General features: G+C 39.2%; 1 protein-coding gene across 2 annotated transcripts in view; it reads right to left on the bottom strand.

Annotated features, from left to right (window-relative positions):
- ADGRA3 (adhesion G protein-coupled receptor A3) overlaps positions 1–22519 on the bottom strand; it is a 118493-nt gene that overhangs the window by 27095 nt on the left and 68879 nt on the right. The window contains exons 9-13 of one of the 2 annotated variants that reach the window (XM_027103237.1): positions 19855–20056; positions 18767–18922; positions 8560–8721; positions 5773–5976; positions 1177–1239 (exon numbers count right to left, since the gene is read on the bottom strand). In XM_027103237.1, the coding sequence (XP_026959038.1) occupies positions 1177–1239; positions 5773–5976; positions 8560–8721; positions 18767–18922; positions 19855–20056 (787 nt within the window). The remainder of the gene's footprint in view (positions 1–1176; positions 1240–5772; positions 5977–8559; positions 8722–18766; positions 18923–19854; positions 20057–22519) is intronic. The other variant, XM_027103239.1, reaches the window with a different exon arrangement.

Genomic DNA, 22519 nt, shown 5'->3' with positions numbered 1-22519 from the left:
AAAAAGACAACCTGCACCCCCATGTTCATATTCATAGCAGCACTATTCACAATAGCCAAGATATGGAAACAACCTAAATGTTCTTCAACAGATGAATGAATAAAGATGTGGTACATATATACGATGGAATACCACTCAGTCATAAAAAAGAATGAAATAATGCCATTTGCAGCAGTATGGATGGAACTAGAGATTATCACACAAGAAGGAAGTCAGAAAGAGAAAGACAAATACCATATGATATCACTTATATGTGGAATCTAAAATATGACACAAATGAACTTATCTATGAAACAGAAACATAGAGAACATACTTGTGGTTGCCAAGGAGGAGGGAGAGTGGGGAGGGATGGACTGGGAGTTTGGGGTTAGCAGAAGCAAACCGTCATATATAGAATAGATAAACAACAAGGTCCTACTGTAAAGCACAAGGAAGTACATTCAATAACCTGTAATAAACCATAATGGAAAAGAATATAAAAAAGAATGTATATACAGGTATAACTGAATCATTTTGCTGTACAGCAAAAATTAACATAACATTGTAAATCAACTATATTTCAATTAAAAAAAAAAACTTTCGGAAAGACATGTTTTTGTTGTCTAACATCTATTATTGAAGACCATGTGCCACCCATAGGGAGAGGAACATGGGATCTGAAAGAAGAAACCAGAATTTGGATCCCAGCTTCACCATGTGGTAGCTGCTTAACACTGCACAACTTTGTCTGCCCTGTGAGTTGCATCTGTCACGTGCAGCTAATGATCTTCCTAACAAATGATTATGAGGACCAAAGGAGATCATGACCATGACAAGCACAAAAGGCTATGGAACTGGGGGTAGTATTTTTATTATTATTTCAGGCATACCTCGTTTTATTGCACTTCACAGATAACTGCATTTTGGGGGGCAGGAGGTGGGTTTTTTTTGTTTTTTTTTTTTTAACAAACTGAAGGTTTGTGGCAACCCTGTGTTGTCAGACAGTTAGCATTTTTTAGCAATAAAGTATTTTTTAATTTAAGGTTTGTACACTGTATTTTAGGCATAATGCAACTGCACACTTAATAGACTACAGTATAGTATAAACATAACTTTTACATGCACTGGGAAACCACAAACTTGTATGACTCGCTTTATTACAATATTTGCTTTACTACAGTTATCTGGAACCGAACCTGCAATATCTCCGAGGTCTGCCTGTACTGCCACAGCGTGGCAGGTCGTTCGTTATCTGGAGGCTGGGGAGAGAGAAAAATGCCTTAAAGTAATTGACTTACCAACAAGTATCTAAAACCTCGTCCTGTTTTGACTTTTACAACTCAGCTTTAGTTTTAACTTCAATACTAAAAAATTGACAAACTATACACACATGAAATATGTTATCATAGAGCTCTAATCATGAATTTATTTGCTGAATTCATGCATATTTTCTTATTTAGAATGACACTAAGAAGAAAATGATAAGTATCATAACAGATGTTAACTCAAATATTTTCACTAGATTTTAACATCATTCCTTATTAAATAATCTGCACTTCTGACACTACATAATTAATAAATCAAAATTTTCTGAAATCCTAATTTTGTTTAAGTCTCTAGAATTCTAACAATAAAATTAGAATGGGTCAAAGAGCCAGCTGATTAAAAACAGTAATTTGTTCATGTCTCCTTGACTATCGACTCACTAGATTTTAAACAGATAGATGTTATGATACATCCTAATTATTTTCTTGTGTATAATTAGTTATCAACTTCATTCCACCTTTTGATTATCTCACTGTTGAAGATTAACAGGGATTATGTTTGCCTTTAGAATTTTTTTTTAACTGACTTTCTTTGCGAATTAAGTTTGGCTGTTAATTTTTGTTCAACGGCATTTATTGGATGTTTCATTCCTCCATGCATGGCACTGTGCAGAATCTAGAGATATACAATGAAATAAGCCATGGTCCTTGCCCTCAAATATTAAAAATCTAGCAAGGAAAAGACAACAACAATAATAAAACCATAAGAGCTAACATTTATTAAGTGCTAACCCTGTGCCAGGCACTGCTATAAATGTCTACATATTTGCCTCATTAAACCCTCTCAATAAACCTTTGAGTTTAGTACCACTTCATGATCCCTATGGAACAGAAAGGAACTGACATTCAGAGAGGTTAAAATACTTGCCCAAGTTTGCATAGCTTTTAAGTGGGGGAGCCGAACAGGAACACATTTAGGTAACCATACCCTCTGGCCTCTCACTATAACTCAACTCACCAGCATACCAGCTTCTCATTATTCTAGACAGTGAACAAAGCACTATAGGGCTAACAGGCAATGATGAATTCTGTCTGAGGAAGAGAAGGAAGCTGCCAACCGAATGGAGTCTTAGAAGACAGTAGCAGGGATCTTCCCAAGCAGGGGGGACACTGAGGGCAGGAAAAAGGGCACAAATGAAGGCAGGAAGTGTGACAATGTATACGACTGGCTTGGAAATGAAAAGGACTTCAGGTGGGCTAAAGCCCTAGATGGGATGAGAGAAATATGGGATGCATAAAGAAAACGTGATTTCTAAATTCCAGTCAAGAAAAATTTTAAAGAACCAATTCTTTCTGGCTACATTAACAGCTGTATTCAAAACACCAACAGCTACTAAAAGCTCTTAGCAGTTAATTGAAAATAGGTAATATTTTGGATGCTAACAAATCTGAATTATGGTAGCAACAGTGGAAGGAAGCATTTGGTTAGGAAAAAAATTAGATTAGGTGCTGTAAGGGTCAGATGACAGGTAATTCAATCTCCAACTGGCTGAATGACTGAGACCAGGCACTGGATTTCATCAATGAATCAAGCACTAGCTCTGACCTCGAGTAACCCTCAGTCCAACGCAGGAGTTGTAAGAAACCCATTTGGCTCCTGTGTGTAACATGCAATGCCAGAGATGAGCAGAGTGTTATGGGCAAAGCGAGGAAGAGAGATTAAGATGAGGATGGAAGAGATGAGGACAGACCAAATGGTATTAGGTAAGATTCTTGAAGTTGACATTTCTTCTGTGTGTTATCATAAAACCAAGGAGCTGGGGAGGGGAGAGGAGAAGCAGGGTTTCTAGTAGAAGACTGAGCATGAGCCTGGCCTAAGAATGGCCAGTACTTGGAAGAGACAACAAGGGAAGTTTTCTGTTACTAGACAAGGGCAGATAAATGAGGAAGTTAACTGACAGCCAGCCTCCAGAGGGACACCAAGCCTCCACGGGACACCATTTATCGTGGGATCTGCAAGGTCCATTTCCACGTCGGGTCGATGCAGGGATAACGTTCACAATATTAACAATCTGAGCAGCTTCCGCAGAGGGGAAGTCTCGTACAGGACCTCTGCTCTGTAGGTGCCAGCCCTTCAGTTGCTAAAGGGTGGACAGACGGGGTCGTGTTCCTGAAAGAAGGACCAGGATGCCAGCTGAGGAGACTCAGGGGACTGGGGCAGCAGCTATTCGCTAAAGGGTAAGGAAGTACTTCAATATTTTACTAATTGGTATGGTTGGATTGGTACGTGTTGGCTGAAGACTGCCTTAGGCAGACCAATCTGTATGAAAAGGATGAATTTTTAAGAAGAGCCTGGAGACACAGAGACTAAATAGGAGCTCACGATGGCGTGGGCAATGCAAAACGGAAGTCCAGTCTGGGCTGTGAAGGTAATAAAGACAGGACAATAGAGATTCAAGAAATATGTAGAAGGCAACTCAAGCTAGGCTCCTACTGCTAAGGACTGTCTTTTTATGGGTTTAACTTCTTACGCTAGCATGTTCTCCCATCCAAGGGTAATGCAATTATGAGATGTTCAAGGTGTCTAGTTAGTATATTCAAGGCATTAAAAAAAAAAAACAGGCAAAAAGAGTAAAAATTGCCGTAGTATACAGTCTACAATGTAAGTTTCCTGTTAAAATGCTAAGGCATTTGGTACTCTCAACATTAAAATTTTTAACTAATTTTGTGTCATGAAGGATATGTTCCATTTTCACTAGGTTTAAGCATGTCCACCTATAAAGCATGAATAATAATGTGATGTGTCCCTGGTTTCTGGCCACCAAGATGATCTTAAAATGATAGAACAGTAAGAAATTAACAAATTTGAGAGTATTCATTAAAAGCTTTCTACTTCAGCAGGTAGAAACTCTCCTCACCCAAAGGGATAGGTTGTAAACTTGATGAAACGTTGGGTTTCATCATTTTTAATTTCTCTCAGACGATCATCTAAGATAGAAGGGTTCATCAATTTTAAATATTCCTAAAAGACATACACTTCTCATGGGCTTGTGTGTGATGCTGTTTTGATGCCTTTTGTGGTATGTTTTTACCAATAAAAAATACTCTAAGGAAAGGAGCAGGCATTAAGGAGTAGCATCGCTCGGTGCGTCAAATACTCTCATACAGCCAAGAGCAACAAATCTTGCCAATTTTCGTCTGAATATATGGTGTCAAGTAAATATGTTATCATTAGACATTCTGACATAGTTGAGATTGTCTTGGGCAGTGGGGGAAGTTGGACTATTATTAAATTAGGCAAACTGGCTCTCCTTATGGAGGTCACCAGGGTCAAATATGACAAAATATATTAATTCTTCATTCATTCATTCATTCAATATTTGAGCCTCCACAGTGTACCAAGATACCTAACACCTATTTCATTGATTATTCTGCAGGCATAAAATGACTGGAATACTGTTTGCGACATAATTCAGGAACAAATCAGAAACACAGAAAGCACTGTGTAATTATAAACTACCAAACACATAGTTACACGTGGCCACACAAAGCTCAACAAAAAATCGTGACTCCAGGGTGTTGAAATTGCACTTTCACCGTTTGCTTCAATGCAGTTTAATGAAACACGCCTGAACCGCAAATTTTAAAAATCAATAAAAATGCTTTTAAATTTTGCGTACTGCAATAAAACACACAATTTGTGAACACATGTCACACGCTTGCACTTCTGTGCTAAAAATCTTGATCTACAGCTTGCCTGATTAAATGGCCTGGATTTTCCCATTAGGCCCAGAGCCAAGGGCACACAATACTTTTAGGAGGTCTACGAAAACATTTTTCTTTAAAATCAGAAGCATAAAAATGAACTTTAAAGTCAAAGAAAATGTCTTAATATGTAATATTAATATATTCATCTTTTTACCACTGCAGTTGTAAAATATAATTTTGACATATTTGTGTGGAGAAAGGAGTCCAGAGGGCAAAAATGTCTAGGCCCATGAAAATCAGGATGTGTCCCTTCTTGGTCTAAGTTTCTTTCAAAACAACAGCAAAGGCAATACCAATATCCCCTCCCTCCAAATAACTTTTAGTATGGTTACCTCTGCAAAGCAAAACATTCTGAGTACAGTCATCCTCCACATCCACAGAGGACTGACTCCAGGACCCCCTCGGATACCAAAACCTACGGATGCTCAAGTCTCTCACGTTAACATGCCATAACAGCTGCATATAACTAAGCATACCTTCCAGTATACTTACTTTAAATCATCTCTAGATTACTTATAATACCTAATGCAGATGCGATGTAAATAACTGAAAATACAATGTAAATCCTACGTAAATAGTTGCCAGCATGCAGCAAATTTAAGTTTTGCTGTTTGGAACTTTCTGGGATTTTTTGTTTTTGACTGAATATTTTCAATCTGCAGTTGGTCGAATCTGCAGATGCAGAACCTACGTATACGGAGGGTCGACTGTATTCTAATCTAACTGTAGAGCCTTAAATGATTACAGAATATAACGTACCTTCAGAGCCAGACTTGAAAACGTATTTGAAACGTTGCACTTAAAGCTCAGCTGTTTATCCAGGTTTCCATCCGGATCCCGCCTCCCATAGTCAGAAAAGCCTGTCCGGTCAGTAGCTGCCACTTTCTGGAACACGGTACATGTCATCCCAGTGAAGCCAGCAGCCTTGATGACATAAGCCTCCAGAGCAATATTGGGTGAATACTTCAAAAGTCAATCAAACAGGAGTTACAAAAGATGTATAAGATGGGAAAAAAGCACTTTCAAAGAGTTTCAAACACAAAACACTATACATAAGCTAGAAGAGAAAGCTCACATTCTTACTAAACAAAGACACTGTAGATAACTGGCAGAATGAAAAAAGACGCTGGAAACAAAAGGATGTCCTAAAATAGAAAGATACCCATGCAGAGGAAGAGCAAGTCCCAAAGTATGGAAGATCAGATACAAATGAGAGGTCAGTTTACAATAATTTGAAGAGTACACTGCAGGAAACTATGAGATGAAGATGGAAGTGTCTTACTAAAAAAAAAAAAAAAAACAAAAAACCCCACCAAGCTAGAAAAATCAGTAGACACCCTTAATGATCATAATACACTTAAAAGTCGCTTCATTCAACACTTCATGCCATCTTCACTTTTTTCTTTCATGGGGACAACAACTCTCAGCATTAAGTTTCACCAATAAAATCTTTATACAGAGTCGCTCCAAAGCTGTTTCGTCAGAAAAGGAAGGGAGGTGCTAGGCCAGACAGAAATGAACAGATTTTAAAAGCAAATTAGGCCAGAAAATCCCCTAAAAAAGATGGCACGTGCCCCAACAATTTTAAGGAATGCCAAGAGTGAGACTGAACTCGAGGGTCCACCAAAATGTACGGCCTGCCGATACAAACAGCCACCAAGCCCATGTCCGGAGGACTGCTGCCACCACTCCCTCTGTGAGAACCACGACAGAGAGGGCATGAGAAGTGACAGGCTGACGGGTCTCTTTCACATCCATCAAGATGACAGCATGTGCTGTAAATTTCAGGGACAAGATGACATCTCCCTCCTTCAAGGATGATTCATTCTATGCCTACTATAGAGGGAAGGCATCATTCTAAGTACCATATGTGGACGAAGTCCTCTTTTAAAAAATTTTTTTAAACATAGGACTTCCATGCGAGGCATCTAAAATCTATTGGGAAAATTAAAATTTTAAAATATAAGAAGGCAGAATTTTCCAAGTACCATATGCACAGTAGAAAATAACTGGTGGCTTCCTAAATTTTTAAGACTAAGGAATCTTTGCATTAGCTTTTGTCCCACAGATGACACATTGCAAAAAATCTTACTAAATTCAATTATATTTAGCAAATTATATTCGAAATTTTTTTGTCAATCAAAGACATATATAATCATGATAAACATGTGAAACCTCAGTTGAAAGAAAGAAAACTGCCATTTTGAGATGGCCTTGAAGCCATATCGTAAGTAGATATATAGTTTCTCAGAAACCTTTTTATACTTTGAAATGCTGTGCAAATACCCACTATACTGCCCCCTATTATATCCTTGGGTTCTCAGAAGAACGAAGGAAGTTCTCTGTGCTGAGTAATAAGCAAGGCTGAAGCACAGGATTGAAAATGGATCTAAATGACCTGGAGGACCAAGTGTGGCCCTAAAACTGGCAAGCTCATTTCAAGTAAGATCATATGCCTGAGAGGGCAACTACCCTGAACTATGTTGTCAAGATGGGAGTCATGGGCTTCCCTGGTGGCGCAGTGGTTGAGAGTCCGCCTGCCGATGCAGGGGACACGGGTTCGTGCCCCGGTCCGGGAGGATCCCACGTGCCGCAGAGCGGCTGGACCCGTGAGTCATGGCCGCTGAGCGCCTGCGGGTCCGGAGCCTGTGCTCCGCGACGGGAGAGGCCACGGCTGTGAGAGGCCCGCGTACCACAAAAAAAAAAAAAAAAAAAGATAGGAGTCATGCTAAGCCTCCATTTTGTTTATTATTCAGGAAAGCAGTCCTAAACTTAACTGAGCAAAAGGACCAATAAAACACAGTCTCATCAAAAAGGTTCCACTGATCAATGGAAAGACAGCAATCTTGAATTGTGTAAAATCACAGGAGGAGGTATAGAACATTCGATGAATCCATTAAAATAGTTAGAAAATGAAAATCATGGGTCAGATCAGAATATGACTGCTAAAAGAATAAAGCATTATTTATTATATTTACGTTTGTCATATTTACCACATTTTAGAACAAAAAAAGGAAGCAGTACACCAAGAAATTTAGGACAAATAAAACAATACTATTTAATGCAGTGACTATTACATATAAATAACTCATTATCCCAAGAGTGAAATTGACTGAAAAATGCCCATATGTTCAGAAGGGTTGGGGATTGGAATCCTTGTTCCCTTTTGAAATTGAAACCTGGGCAAGAAATCAAGCACTGTTTCAAAACATCCTTCAGGGACGGGAATAGAATACCAGCTAGGGTGGACAGTGGGTATGTGACAGGAGGGCAATTCTATAGTGCTGTTATTTGTGTTGTAGCAAGTTTCAGAGGATGAGACAGTGCTAACCGTTCAAATTACAAATTAAGATAGCACTTTCCAGTTACCAAGGACACAGACTATTCAGAGGCAAAATTCTCTCTTAAAATGTCTAAGAACAGGAAATTCTGTAATAATCAGCAATAACAAAATACCCCATAATGGGGAACAGACTTATCTCTTTTGAGCTAGAGCTGCTTTACATGAACCTTTTCGTTAGAATTCTAGGCTAACGTTGCACTTACTGTTGAATAAACATGAGCTCCGTTTGCTAGCCGGTACGTGGCGATGCGCTGTAGACACTGAACGATCCTACTGCAGGCTTTAGCTTCCCTCTGCGCCAGCCCCAGGACACGATCGTCAGCCAACATGATGTTACTTGCAATGTCAACCATCACATCACCGAGCTAGCAGGCGTGCAGGAGAGAAAAGGAAGCTCTTTAAAGCCAACGCAGGCGGCTTAACACCATCAAAATCCTAATGAGACACCAAGATGGGCCTTCAGTCTACATTTTCACGTGAAAACCCAACAGGCATTTGACTTGCTTCTCATTAAAACATCTCCAGATGGGAAGAGCACAGTCAGTTATAACCATTTGGTAATATTTAGCTCAAAACAGTACACGTAAGTAACCATCAAATCATTGGTGAAAAGACTGACATGCAGTACTGAAACTGATGAAGGATGCGGGCGAGGGGGAGAAAGGCGATTAGATTAATCAAGGGGAGGGAAAAGACGTCACGTGATTCTCGGAATAAAAAGATCTCGACTCTGTCTGGAAAAATACTTATCTTCCTTTTGCGTGTTACTTAACATTTTTATTAAGAAATATTTGCCACACATTGTCAATCAACTATACTTCAACTTAAAAAAATTTTTTTAATTAAAAAAGAGAAAGAAACTTACACTGGCTCCCTCTTTAGTATCCTGTCATGTTCAAAACTCTAGGTATGTCCAACTACTGCAAGTTCCCCATATGCGCTGGGCCATCACACGTGTCTATGTACATGTGGTTACCTCTACCTCGCATGAGCTGCTTCTTGCTTTCCTCCCAACTCAAGGGATGGTTTAAGACCCAGTGCCACGAAATAAATGGATCCTAAGAAGTGTCCACTTTTCCACCGCTTGTTTCGTTTCATTTACTCAGTTCTTTTCATTAGCTCAGTTCATAATTTACAGACGTAAACATCTGTCGGGCAATGCCAGTGGAATGTCAATTGGCCGTTGTTGATGGTGACTTGTGTGTCCCATATCAGAGAAGTGCACTGAACAGTCCAGGCTAAGGAGGCAGCCTGTTGTCAAAGGGGTTTGCTACTGAGCAAAATATCCACAAGAGGGAGAGCCATGGCAGAAAGAACACAAGCATTCCAGAGGTAGCACCGGAGGATTTACAAACTGGCAGGTCCTCTAGCCAAGAAAGAAGCATCAAAAGCCCCAAAGCCAAGCCAGAAAGCCAAGGCCGTTTCAGCAGACCTTTAGATCATCCCAGAAGATCCCAGCTGAGCTTGTCAACCCTGTTCTGCCTCCAATACTCTTGCCAGAGCGTATAACTATGACAGCTGAGAGGGGTTTGGAAAAAGGTCAGTCCTTTCCACCCATGGTGCACTTCAGGAACAAGACAAGCCTGCAGAAATCCACCAGATCCCACCCCCGGAGCCTTGGAGTGAAGCAACTGCAGTAAGAACAGGGGAAAGAACAGAACCGCAGATCCTGACCGCGAGCAGGGCAGGCACCTCCCATACCTTCCTTTATTTGTGAAATAAGGATAATAACCATCCTGTCTTTTCTGCATGTTGTAAAGATTAAGTTCCACTAATAACTATAAGACTCCTGGGCTTCCCCAGTGGCGCAGTGGTTGAGAGTCCGCCTGCCGATGCAGGGGACACGGGTTCGTGCCCGGGTCCGGGAAGATCCCACATGCTGCGGAGCGGCTGGGTCCATGAGCCATGGCCACTGAGCCTGCGCGTCCGGAGCCTATGCTCCGCAATGGCAGAGGCCATAACAGCGAGAGGCCCGCGTACCGCAAAAAAAAAAAAAAAGACTCCTGAAACCATGCCTGGCACATGGCAGGTACTCAAAACATAGCTCTTCTTGTTATTTTTATTGTTTTTTATTTTCATTTCAATCCCAGAGTAGGTCTATTTGAGGATGACAGGCTCTAGAAGAAGTGTTAAGAGGGGTACATTTTTAAAGTCTATATGTTCATACATATAAAGAGGAACCATACATCCAGCAAAACTGCCACTTCCTCCTCTGGAAAGCCCCACCGCCTCACCCAATTAAAATATAGTTAACTGACTTCATACTGACCTTACCACCGTGTGTCACAATTCTGTCCTTATTTTAATTCCAATGTAAACATCTTGGGGGCAGGGACAGCACAACATCCTATTTATATCCACACCCTTACTCATTAGTGTAATAACTCTTCGTATAAAAGCCAATAGCTGTACAATATCCATTCACTCCCTGACTAAATATTTATTGAGGACCAAGGTGAACTAGACACTGTCCCAAGCAATGGAGATTCAGCAGTTAAAGAAACATAAAAGATCTGTTTTGGAGTTTATACCTAGTAAAGAAAATATATAACAAGTAAATACATTTTTAAAAAGTGACTAGGTTGTGATACCTGCAATAAAGGAAATAAGCAGAGTAGTATATGATAGACAGTAATGGAATATAATTCAAAAACCCTATTCCAATAGACTCACATGTTCTCAAGAGGCATTTCACCCAAACCCAAGACATTAACAAGATCAAACTCTGTAGAATCCTGAGTCTGTTCACTTGACACAATTTTTGAAAACATCAACACCTCGGAACATATTCCCAAAAACAACAGGTATGAGGGTAAATTTCATTTTAACAGAAGCCCTTATTTCTGGAGTTATGAAGACGGGTAGTGACTCCTGAATATGTCAATCAGCCATTTATACAGCAACTGAAATAATAACTGCCACCTCTTGATGGGAATTCAGAGTAGCTGGACTAATTTGGTTATGTTTTTATCTCTTATTCTTAACTTTTATTTCAAATTTGTACGTGAAAATAAATAAAAAAGAGATGATGTGGTAAAATATACCTACTGCAGTGGTCCCCAACCTTCTTGGCACCAGGGACTGGTTTCCTGGAAGACAATTTTTCCACGGACGGGGTGGGGGGGGGGGGGGGGGGGGGGGGCGGGGAGCGACGGGGAGGGACGGGGAGGAACGGGGAGGGACGGGGAGGGACAGGGAGGGACGGGGAGGGACGCGGAGGGACGGGGAGGGACGGGGGAGTGATGGGGAGGGACGGGGGAGCGACGGGGAGCGACGGGATGGGACGGGGTGGGACGGGGAGGGACGGGGAGGGACGGGGAGGGATGCGGAGGGATGGGGAGCGACGGGGAGCCGCAAATGAAGCTTTGCTCACCTCCTGCTGTGCAGCCCGGTTCCTAACAGGTCTCAGACCGGTACCGGTAAGCTGCCCAGGGATTGGGGACCCCTGCTCTATAGCTATAAGAAAAGAAATGACCACTGGCTGCAAAAACTTAGAAGATAAAATACAGGAAAATACCAATTCTCCTCTGAGGCACTACTCAAATATTTCTGTAGTGTTTAAAAAAATAAGCACAAGTACAAGTAGTTTCATAATTTCTTTAAAAGTTTTACATGTATGGACTTTATGAAAATCCAACATGAGACCTGACTGATACATCATCTCTTCTGAAAAACTATGTTTTGATCAAAGAACTACAGCTATGGGTCACTAGATAATGCCGGTAAAGGAATTTAACATGTGTTAATAATTGTAAAGAAGAGAAATATCTCTAAGAATGTACAGAGCTAATATGAGTGGTTGCCTTAGCTGAGAACAAGCTATTTTTCTCATTATTTCATTACAAATGGCTAAGAACTAAGGAAAGGGATTTGTTGCCAATATATTCCCTAGGGCAGGTAATCACGAAATGCTACACGCTTCTGTAGCTTGGTTACGGAAGTAGTTCTGAATCCTTCACAGTGGCAAAAAAGGACACAGAAAGGATAACAGTGCATGAAGAATTACACTGGATTTAAAAAGTATTCCTGAAATCTGACACACAGATATAGTTTAATAACTGCAACCAGCGTTAGGAAGCACTGCCTTCTCTCTCTGACCGCATTCCCTGAAGGCCACGCCAGCCGCAAAAGGGTCAGAAGGAATCATGCACCTGCTCTTCCACCTGTCACACTAAACAGTGAGGATCAAATGCAAACACTCTGAACACACTTTATCCAAGATAAAAGGATAAAGAAACGAAAATGCCACATTAATAACAATGAAATTGTTAAATGTCATCTGCTGTAAGAGACAGAATATTTCATATTCTTTTCTGTATTCATGTTCAGAACCCTGGGCAAAATTAGTTCAAAAATCGTCCGTAAATTCCATGAATTTCTGATGTTAGTTCATGAAACACACAAGATAATACATAGACTAAACTTGATGATATTTAATTTTAATGTAATAGAAGCATAAAATAACACTGCAGCTAGAATATTTATGTGCCTTGGAGTTAAGTACTCCTGGGTTAAGATTTCAACTGTCCTGTACATGTTAAATGCCCATAGCAGATTATTTAGCGTCTCCAAGACTCAGTTTGCCCATCTGTAAAATGAGACCAAGAACCCTATAAGAAGTGCCCAGAATGTCTCATTTCATAGTAAATTAAGGACCAAAAAAAAAAAAAAAACCCAGAAGGCAAATATCTTCATTAAGTAATTCATGCAGTTTGAGAAAAGTCAAGAGATCCAGGCCCCTCCCCACATTTATGTTTTCAAGCACGAATCAGCAGGGGGTACCCTCAGCAATTCTATAATCCAGAGAAGCAAAAATTACAGACACATGTATCAGCAGGGCAGTATGCTGGGCAGTTGTTTGGGGACAGCCATGATGGAGATGGGAAGTGCAGAACTGACATGTAGTCCAAACCTGACTAAATAATGACAAGAGCAGTTGATATCATTATTTAAGTTCAAGCAGTCTTCATGGTTTTCTCCTAATTACAATCTATTATATTGAGATCATAGCTATCTCAAGGTATGTTATGTTGCCCTGATTACTTTTAATGAAGGAATTGCTCTGTTGTGAGAGTCAAGTTTTAAGAGTGTTATTTATGTCACTGTTAACTGGCTTCAGCATCCTGGGGGGCCTGGGGACCCCACTGAACGTGTCTCAGCTTGTTTAGTTAAGTAGTCAATATTCAGTGAGAGGTCTAATTGTGATGACCATGAGGACTGTGGCAAAGGTGAAAGCTCTGACGTCACTGTGGTACAGAAGTAAAGAGGATGATGATGGGGAAATAGGTGGGAAGGGAAGAGGAGAAAAAGACTGAAAATAATGTCACATGGAATAAATGTTGCATTTATTCTCAATTTCTTTACAGAAAGGATTTGAAGCAGCCTAACACAATTAAAAAGGTTATTTATCTTTTAATTTAAAAAGAATTAAGAGTGAGAAATACAGACTTGAAGAGACACAGATAAGTCAAAAATACACGTCAATGCAAATACCATATCATAACACTTATATGTGGAAACTAAAATATGACACAAATGAACTGTGTATGAAGCAGAAACAGACTCATAGAGAACAGATTTATGGTTGCCAAGGGAGAGGGGAGGAGGGGGAGGGATGGACTGGGACTTTGGGGTTAGCAGATGCAAACTACTACATATAGAAAGGATGGACAACAGGTCCTACTGTAGAGCACAGGGAACTATATTCAATATTCTGTGACAAACCATAATGGAAAAGAATATAAAAAGGAATGTCCATATATGTGTGTGTGTGTGTGTGTGTGTGTGTATAACTGAATCACAAATTAATGCAACATTGTAAATCAACTATACTTCAATAAAAAAATAAAAAATTACATGTCAATGGCAGAGCTGCTGGGACTGGGGAAAAATTGATGCTTACTAGGTTTCTAGTCAAGGCAATAAAGACAAATTTACAATTCACAGAAAGAAGAACATTTCCTCCAGGTAGACAAACTTGCTTTTATAAAAAAAATTCTTAGAACACGTGAAGAACACTATTCAAGGGCGGCAGAGCATAATGGGCAACACCCTCAGCCATACGTTCACAACAAATGGAAAAGCTGAACTTCCAAGATTCCTCCAGTTCTCCCGATGGAAGCAGATTCTGTTTTTTTCTGATTACAGAAACATTATGTGCATCTCGTCTTCTGGAAGTATGAAGGTCTAAGTACTCTGGACAATTCTTATAAAAGTGAAAAATGCTAAAGGAAAAAAGTTACCTTTTAAACGCACCACTGGTCAGTGAGAAAATAAAGGCTCCACCAGAGACTAACAGCAAAACAACAGGAATCCAAGGAGCTCTGAGGGTGAACTCAGCTGATCACCGACTATGTTTTGACTTCCACGCAGGGCCTAGGCCCCGCCAACACAGGCCTAACAGGAGAAGACCACTGCGTAAAGCTGATAACACAAAGGAGACACCCCCAGGGTCAGTACAAACCAGCATTAAATTAGCCTCAAGGAAGGAAGGGAATGGCAAGGAGACTTGAAACTTCCCTGTCTTGACCCTGGCATGAGGTGGGAGGTGAAAAAATCTCTTCCCTGACAATCTGTCAACACAAATCAACCTTCACACAGGACTGAAAGCAGAGTTCACCTTTTTTCTGTGGTCTGTAAAACCTCAAGCGAACAACTAATTTCAAAGTGACCCCCTTACCCCGCTATTGCCCCTCGGCTCTTAGCAGCAGCACATAAATATCACGCTTAATAATGATACATTAGAGCATTCTCATTAAGACTGCTCATCACCAACATGAATCAGCACTGTTCTGGAGGTCCTCACCAACGTATATACAACCAGAAAAAAAGAAGGATGTATTTTATATAGGAACAGAGAAACCAGCTGTTCTTTCCTGGTGACATAATTGTCTACAAAATCCCACATAACCAACTACAAAATTATATGAATGAATGCCCAGACACGAGGTCCACATGTTTTTAAAAAAAACCATAATCAAGGAAAACTGAACATGGACTAGATATTTTATGATATTAAGGACTTAGAATTCATTTGGGTGATATAATGACAGTATCATGGTTCTATTTTAAAATTCCTTATAATTAAAAAAAATTATGGATGAAATGTGACATCTAAAATTTGCTATTAAATGTTCCAGCAATGAAAAAGACAGAAAGATACAGAGAGTGAGACAGAGAGACAGAGGTGGGAGGGATAGAAGACAAAGGAGATGAGTGGATAGGAGAGATGAAACAAGATTGGTAAATACTGAAAATTGTTGAAGCTTTGTGAAAGGTATTTTTAAAAAGTATTAATAATAACATTCCTTCTCCTATGTTTTTGGCATTTTCCAATTAAAAAAAAGTTTCTGGAAAGTTTTTAAAAAGTTAAACGCAAAGAGAACTTTTTTAAAAAAGCAAGATAAGGATGGAAAATGAAGATTCTACACTGGTTCTCAGAGCCTGTGCCAAAGACTTGTTGCCCAGCATCACCTGGAATTTGTAGAAATGCCAATTCTCAGACTCCCTCACAGACCTGCTGAATAAGAACCTCAGGGCATGGGGCCTACCAGTCTGTGTTTAACAGACCTTCCAGGTGATCATGACACACACACATTTGAGAAACCATGTGGTGGAAGGATCAAATGGCCAGAAGCTGGCTCTTTGAAAATCTTTACAGAAAAGTCTGACAAGTAAGATGAAGGAATAAAACATTAAAAATACCGAAAATGAAAAGGAAACATAACCATCAATACTGAAGTGATTATGTCTTAAAATGAATAAATGAAAGAACTTTACATTTTTAAAAATCTGTACATAAAAATGCAGTAAATTAGCATTAAGGTGCATGCCTCACTCACATATTTAAAATGAGAGCACAGGAAGGAGACTATACCATGTAACCAACTCTAATCTTCATAGACTTTCTCATCTTCTGAAATGGATGTACATTTGTTTTCACGAGAGAAATCACTATCGTAAATATGGAACAGACACTGCCTGACAGACAACCTTCAGCTCTTTTTAAAAGACCCCAGGAAACAAATCACTTAGATCTGGCAGTTTGATAGCTTCCAGCACCCACCTAAGACCATAGAGTACCACCCTGTGTTGGCTGGATTCAATCACAGGTTATTTTAGTTATAACAAAATCCACAGCAGAATAACTTTTTGGACATAATAGAAAAATCAATTTAATTGTCCAATTATGCTATATGCATTTAAGGATACCTCAGCACAATTTTATGCAGTGGTAATTAACTTAAAATGAAGCCCTTAAAATGAAGCCTCATGATTGCCTCTTAATATAGTAATAGACAGTGAAAGCAATGGCCTGTAGTCTAAGTTTCCAAAGAATCAGATATCTGTCACTGCATCATAGGTAATATTACATTTATACCTCAATTGTTCAATCCTGAATCATTTTCCTGTTTCTTCTATTTATACTTAATAAGTTGCCATCATTTGTTTCCAAAGATGATTAAAATTTTACCTCCTATGTTAGCCAGTGAAAGTGACAGCAATCTCCTTCAAACTAAGTTTATAGATAAGTAACTAAAGCAGTCTCGTGATTTTTTTTTTAAGGACCTCTTTCGTAGTCTCTGAGATCATAATAATGTTAAATTTCCCAACCCTATAAAAAGTATATCCTAGCTTTGCAATGATTCTGCAAAATAGTTTCACCTATATTTCTCACTTGCACACACAAACTTTGCACGTTACACAGGGCAAGTATCATCCCCCATTTTAAAAACAAAGGGCCCATGGTTAATAACTCACGAACCAGGTCCACTTCCAGTCCTCAACAAGATGCTTCCCCCTAAGAACATACTAAAGCAGCAGACCATTTTTTCCACACACCAGCAAACATGGTGGAATGTACCGCATTGCTCTTCCCAAGTTGGGAGGTGTGCAGAAGTCCCTCACACCAAAACAGGGCAGCATGGGCATAAACATCTATTACATGATGGCAAAATCTTTCTCCAGGTCCACATTCCAAATGTCATTCCAATTACTCTAGTGACCACCTTCCATGAATGACTTCTAATCATGTGGGCAGCTAACCTGTGATTATAATCAACAAGGGAGAGCAGTATTACCACAGAAGCAGAATTCACACGGCTCCTCCCAGGGCTAGAAAAATTTACCATGCGAAGCAGGCTGTGGCCCAAAGACACAATCAAGCAAGAGAACAGTTCATTAGGAAACTGTGGTCTGAAGTTCAGATAACAACACAGAAATGCTAACTCATCGTCAAGTGGTCCGTTGACCTGAATCCTATCTACATACATGTCACTATTTTCTTTCCTTTAACAGTTACATCACATCAAGTAAAGTACCTAATGTACTAGGGCTGCAGTTTCAAAACTTACCACCAAAATGCAAGATATTAATAGATACTATACAAAAAAAATTCCTTGGTTAAATGATTTAAGGAAAAAGGCATATTACTTACCTTTTTGCACATTAATGAATCTGAGATGTCCCACATAAAGAAATAAATTAGACTTTGTTTAGTCTTTTCCCCACAGTACTTTTGGAATACAATGGGCAACACTGTACTAGAAAGTAAATGTTATACAGCAGAAACTTCTGAATTAGACAGCCAAGGTTCTTGGGTTCTGTTTTCAGCCCTGCCCTAACCTAGCTGAAAAACCTTAGGCAAATCATTTAATTTTTCTCTGGGCTTCAGTGTATGACCTAATCTAAGTTTCTTCTACCTCTAAAATTCATTTTTATGTAAGTGATTTCATCACAAGAGAAACAGTTTGTATAAAGCTCTCACCTAGCTGGAAACTTAAAGTTTAAGAATATGTTAATCTGCATCTAAAAACTTATTCAAAACATTATTTGCTGCTCATTCATTCTGAAAACCATGGTTTGTTGAAGTTTTCCCTTAAAGGATATCATGTGGACAAGCATATCACAGTTTTAACGTGGCCCCTTTTCAAAGCTATTAAATTTTCATAACTTGTGTATTTTAATCACATGGAATTTTTTTTTTAAGTTCCTAAAGTAGTCTTTCACTTCTCTAGGACATTCCAAAATCAGTTAAGCAATTTAACACAAGATCTGGGGGCCTAAAACTCTCACTAAGAAGGATGGACACCTGACAGTGTGGAGAAGAGAAATCCCAGGCAGCCTGAGAGAAGCAGCCAGGCTGACCTACAACGTGGATGCAGGACGTTGCTTTCTCACAGGCTGGCTGTGCCCCATCACGGTAATTTCCGAGAACTGACAGTTCACCTCTACTCTTCCCAACAAGTCACTATAATGGAGCATAGGTTTTTCAATGACAATTTTAGAAGTTAAAAGGTATATTTAGTTCAAACACAGCAAACATAAACAGCCTTTCAAAATACAGATTCAACCCTATCACATGACCATTTGCTGATATGCTATATGCTACAAATCTGAACCAGAAAATACCTCTTTTGATTTTTCCTCTTTAGTAAATCTTCCAAATTTCTCTATCATTTCAGCCACAAATATAACATCCATCTTGTCAGAAAAGTTGGCTGCTTCCACAGTGTAAGCCAATAATTGTCGGGCTGTGGCCACAGCGTTGGTAAGGTTGAGGGGCATCTATATTAAAAAGGCAAAAAGAAGCACTTAGCAAAATGATGGACAAAATTTTGACATCCTACCTTTGCATTTCAAAACATGGCAATGAATTCAAATTTTTTATCATCTACTCACTATGACCTTCTTAAAGTGCTTTTCCAAAACTGAGAAGACTGAAATATTATTGGAAACTTACCTGAAGGAATTATTTTTAACTTGGAATGGGATATAACAGTACATAAATGGGCTGCACCATCTCTACCTAGCCAAATTCTATATATACTCAATTCCAATTGCCTAGTAACACCTTTCCCGAGTATTCCAGCCAGGAAGGATCAATATCTGGCCTGGAACTCCTGCCACATGGGAGCATGAATCACTCATTTGCCTCTTATCTGTACTGTCATGCACTGCCAGCCATGCTTCCCATTTGTTTATTTATTGACTTAAACACGACTCAGCACCAACCATTACAAAAAGGGTATATCAGGTGCAGAGGAACATAAGAAAATGTGTAAGACACAGAAAGCACCTGCCAGCAGCTTATAATCTGCTATGGTTTAAAAAAAGACACACAGAAGCAGAGATAAGGAAAAGCATACGAATAGTACAAGTGCAACAAGGGATCACTTGTGACAAAGGATTTATAAAAGGAACTAAAGGGTAGCTTCCCAGGTGCGTTTGAAGGATGGTTGGGATTTTGCCTGGAGATACAGATGATGAAGGTATTCAGGCAAAGGCACAGAGTCAGGTCGTAACTGGAAAGGAAGAGTGATGCCAGAGATGCCCTTCTCTGGTTGAGAAGGACAGGTCTGATCCCAAAGACACAGTCCACTGAAGTATAAACACCAAATCCTATGCTTTACTAGCAATAAAAAAAAAAATCTTATGTATTTGGTGTGAGTACCACGTTTTATTAGCACCCTCGGCCGATCTGAAGACTTTCCAGTTACCTGATTAAACATATAAAGAACTCTAGTGACATCATTTGCATACTGGCAGCGAGAATAATCATCATCCGCCCAAAAGCCACCTCGATCACATCTGCGCCAGGCCTTTCTCTCATCCTGGGCGTTTCCGGGATAGATCCCACCGCTGTGGGTATTCCGAGTACACTGCAGATGTGCGGTAATGCCTGCCAGCGTTCTGGGCCACCTAGAGAGACGAAGACAAAATGGCTTAAGAGAACCTACGCTGACACTAGTAACAGCAGAGGAAAATCAAGGTTTAGAACATGTCACACAGAATCAGACAAAAATCAAGAAGAAACAAAACTCCTTGAATAATAAGGACCCCCAAAAAATTTCTTTAAGTTAAAATGGACTAAACCGTTTTAAGCTATCAGCCAAGTGTATTTTATTACCCTAACAGAATATTTTCCTAAAATATTCTAAATATAAACAGACAGGGAAATTGTACCTTACCCAGTAGAAAAGAAAAATGGTACACCAAATGGTCCTGCGTTTCTTTTTAATTACTGTTACTGTATTGCTGGCTTATATAACCATTAGTTACATAAGGTCAGAATCTTATCCAATATAAATAGAATTTGCCCTGTCACAGAAGGAGAGTTAGGATATGTGTAGAAAAGAGCTACTATAGCAGGCCCAAGACTGCTCTCCTTAGAAAGGCCTGCTTGCAATGCCAGTCCTTTGGTGGCACCTAGGAACTTGGGGCTTGGAGTGTTCCCATGAACAGTTAACTGGTAAAGGTGATTCACTGTACCTAGACTGTCTGGACAAGCAATATGGTGTATGCTAAGCACCTGCTTTCTTCCTGGGGGTCTGAAATTTTGGTATCAGGTAGGCAGAGGATGCCTACATGACCAGCCCCCAACAAGAACTTTGGGTGCTGTGTCTCCAGTGGGCTTCCCTGGGCAGAAACACTCTACAGAGGCTGCTGTCTTTTCAAGGCTGGAGGAGTAGTGAGCTCCGTGTGACCTTCCTGGGAGGCAGAGATAATCAAGAACCTTACACGTGGATCTCTCCAGAACCCACCTGTGTCTTTTTCCCTTATTATCCAGCTATGTATATTACTGGATCACTATATCTTAAGATGTCACTACAGCTATACGCTGAATCTCATAAGTCCTTTTAGCAAACTTCTGCACTTGGCTGGGATGGCGGGGGGTGGGTCTTGGAGATGTCCAATACCATATACAACCGAATTTATCTGGGTGAAGCCCAGATTAATTGTACAGTCACGGTGCAAGTGAAGTGACTACACTGACCTGCTGGTATGAATCAGCACTAACTGGATTGAGAGAAATCTTTGTTATTTGAGCTTTATTTCTCCAAAACTGGGAATGAAAATAATATATTTGATAATATGTTATATGTCATATTTATATATTATATATATGAGTCAGTTATAGCTGACTCATAACATATGAACTGCTAAATTATAATATCAGCCACACCAAAACAGAATGCATTATGAAAAACTATATAAAAGATGAAGCAAGACTAAACTAAATCTTATTAATGCAGTGGAAGTTGTAACTGTATAATATCTTACAGAATGTCAAAAGATAAATAATTCATTAATCAGTTAAATGATTAGACTCTACTTCTATTTTTAAAAATGGAAAACCCTCCAAAACTATGAGTAAAAACAGAAAATCCACCATAAGCAGAAAACATACTATGACTATTTAATGAAGATGTTGAATTTAACAAAATTAACAAATGTTATATATTACAGTTTAACGTATACTTTAAATATTTAAATATTATAGATTAACAGTTAATCCACATAAAAAACTTATCCATTGGCAATAATAAATTATGATTTCCACACATTCATGTCAAGGAGAATTTTAAAAGGGGGAGGGGGAGGAGGACAAAAGACAATTTTTAAAAAATCAGTGGAGAAGTAGCTGAGGTAAAGATGTTATTGCTTCTTTACCTTTGACTTGAAAGATTAACACCAAAGGGTTTTTTTTCTTATCCTTAAAAATCAGACTTACAGCCACAAGGCAGCAATACCACCAATCATAAGACAGCTATAAACTGGGTATTCAACAATCTTTATGCTGCTTTGCAGAGCTACATATTTCCCTTCATTTATATTAACTATGTAACTCATTGCTAAAATTCTAAACATAAAGAACTTTAGGTAAATAACATATTTAAAGATAATGTTTTAAAGCAACTTTGAAAGTAAGGAGAGTCTAAGGTAAAAGTTTTTAGCTCTCACAAATTCTAAACTTTCTACTAAAAAAATAGCAAACAAATCACAGTATTTAATCCATTCTGATCATCTTAACAGAGTCCAACACTAGTGGCTCCCCAGCTTTCAGACCACCCAACAGCCTTCCTTTCTCAAAGTCCCTCTTGCTTAATTGCCAGAAGAACCAAAAGGGAGGAAAAATGGTTATGTGTTTCTGCTAATTATGATGTCCACTTAACTGCCTACGGTTAAAAGTCAATTAGCACCACAAAACCTTCCAAAGGTCATCCAAAAAGAGCCCTTAAAAAAAAAACAGGAAAAAAAAAAAGAAAACAGGAAATGCTATTAGCACACTATTTTAGTAGAATTTCCAAACTGTTTCCTAAAGTAGTGGTTCTTAACTTTTACAATAAAACCACCTGATAAAAATGAACACTTCTCGGGCTT

The sequence above is a fragment of the Aethalodelphis obliquidens genome, unplaced genomic scaffold (assembly GCF_003676395.1).
Source record: "Aethalodelphis obliquidens isolate GAN/ISIS:26980383/991018 unplaced genomic scaffold, ASM367639v1 scaffold6, whole genome shotgun sequence".
NCBI classification, from domain to species: domain Eukaryota; kingdom Metazoa; phylum Chordata; class Mammalia; order Artiodactyla; family Delphinidae; genus Aethalodelphis; species Aethalodelphis obliquidens.
The sequence above is the reverse complement of the archived record's forward strand: the minus strand, read 5'-3'. Positions and strand labels throughout refer to the sequence as shown.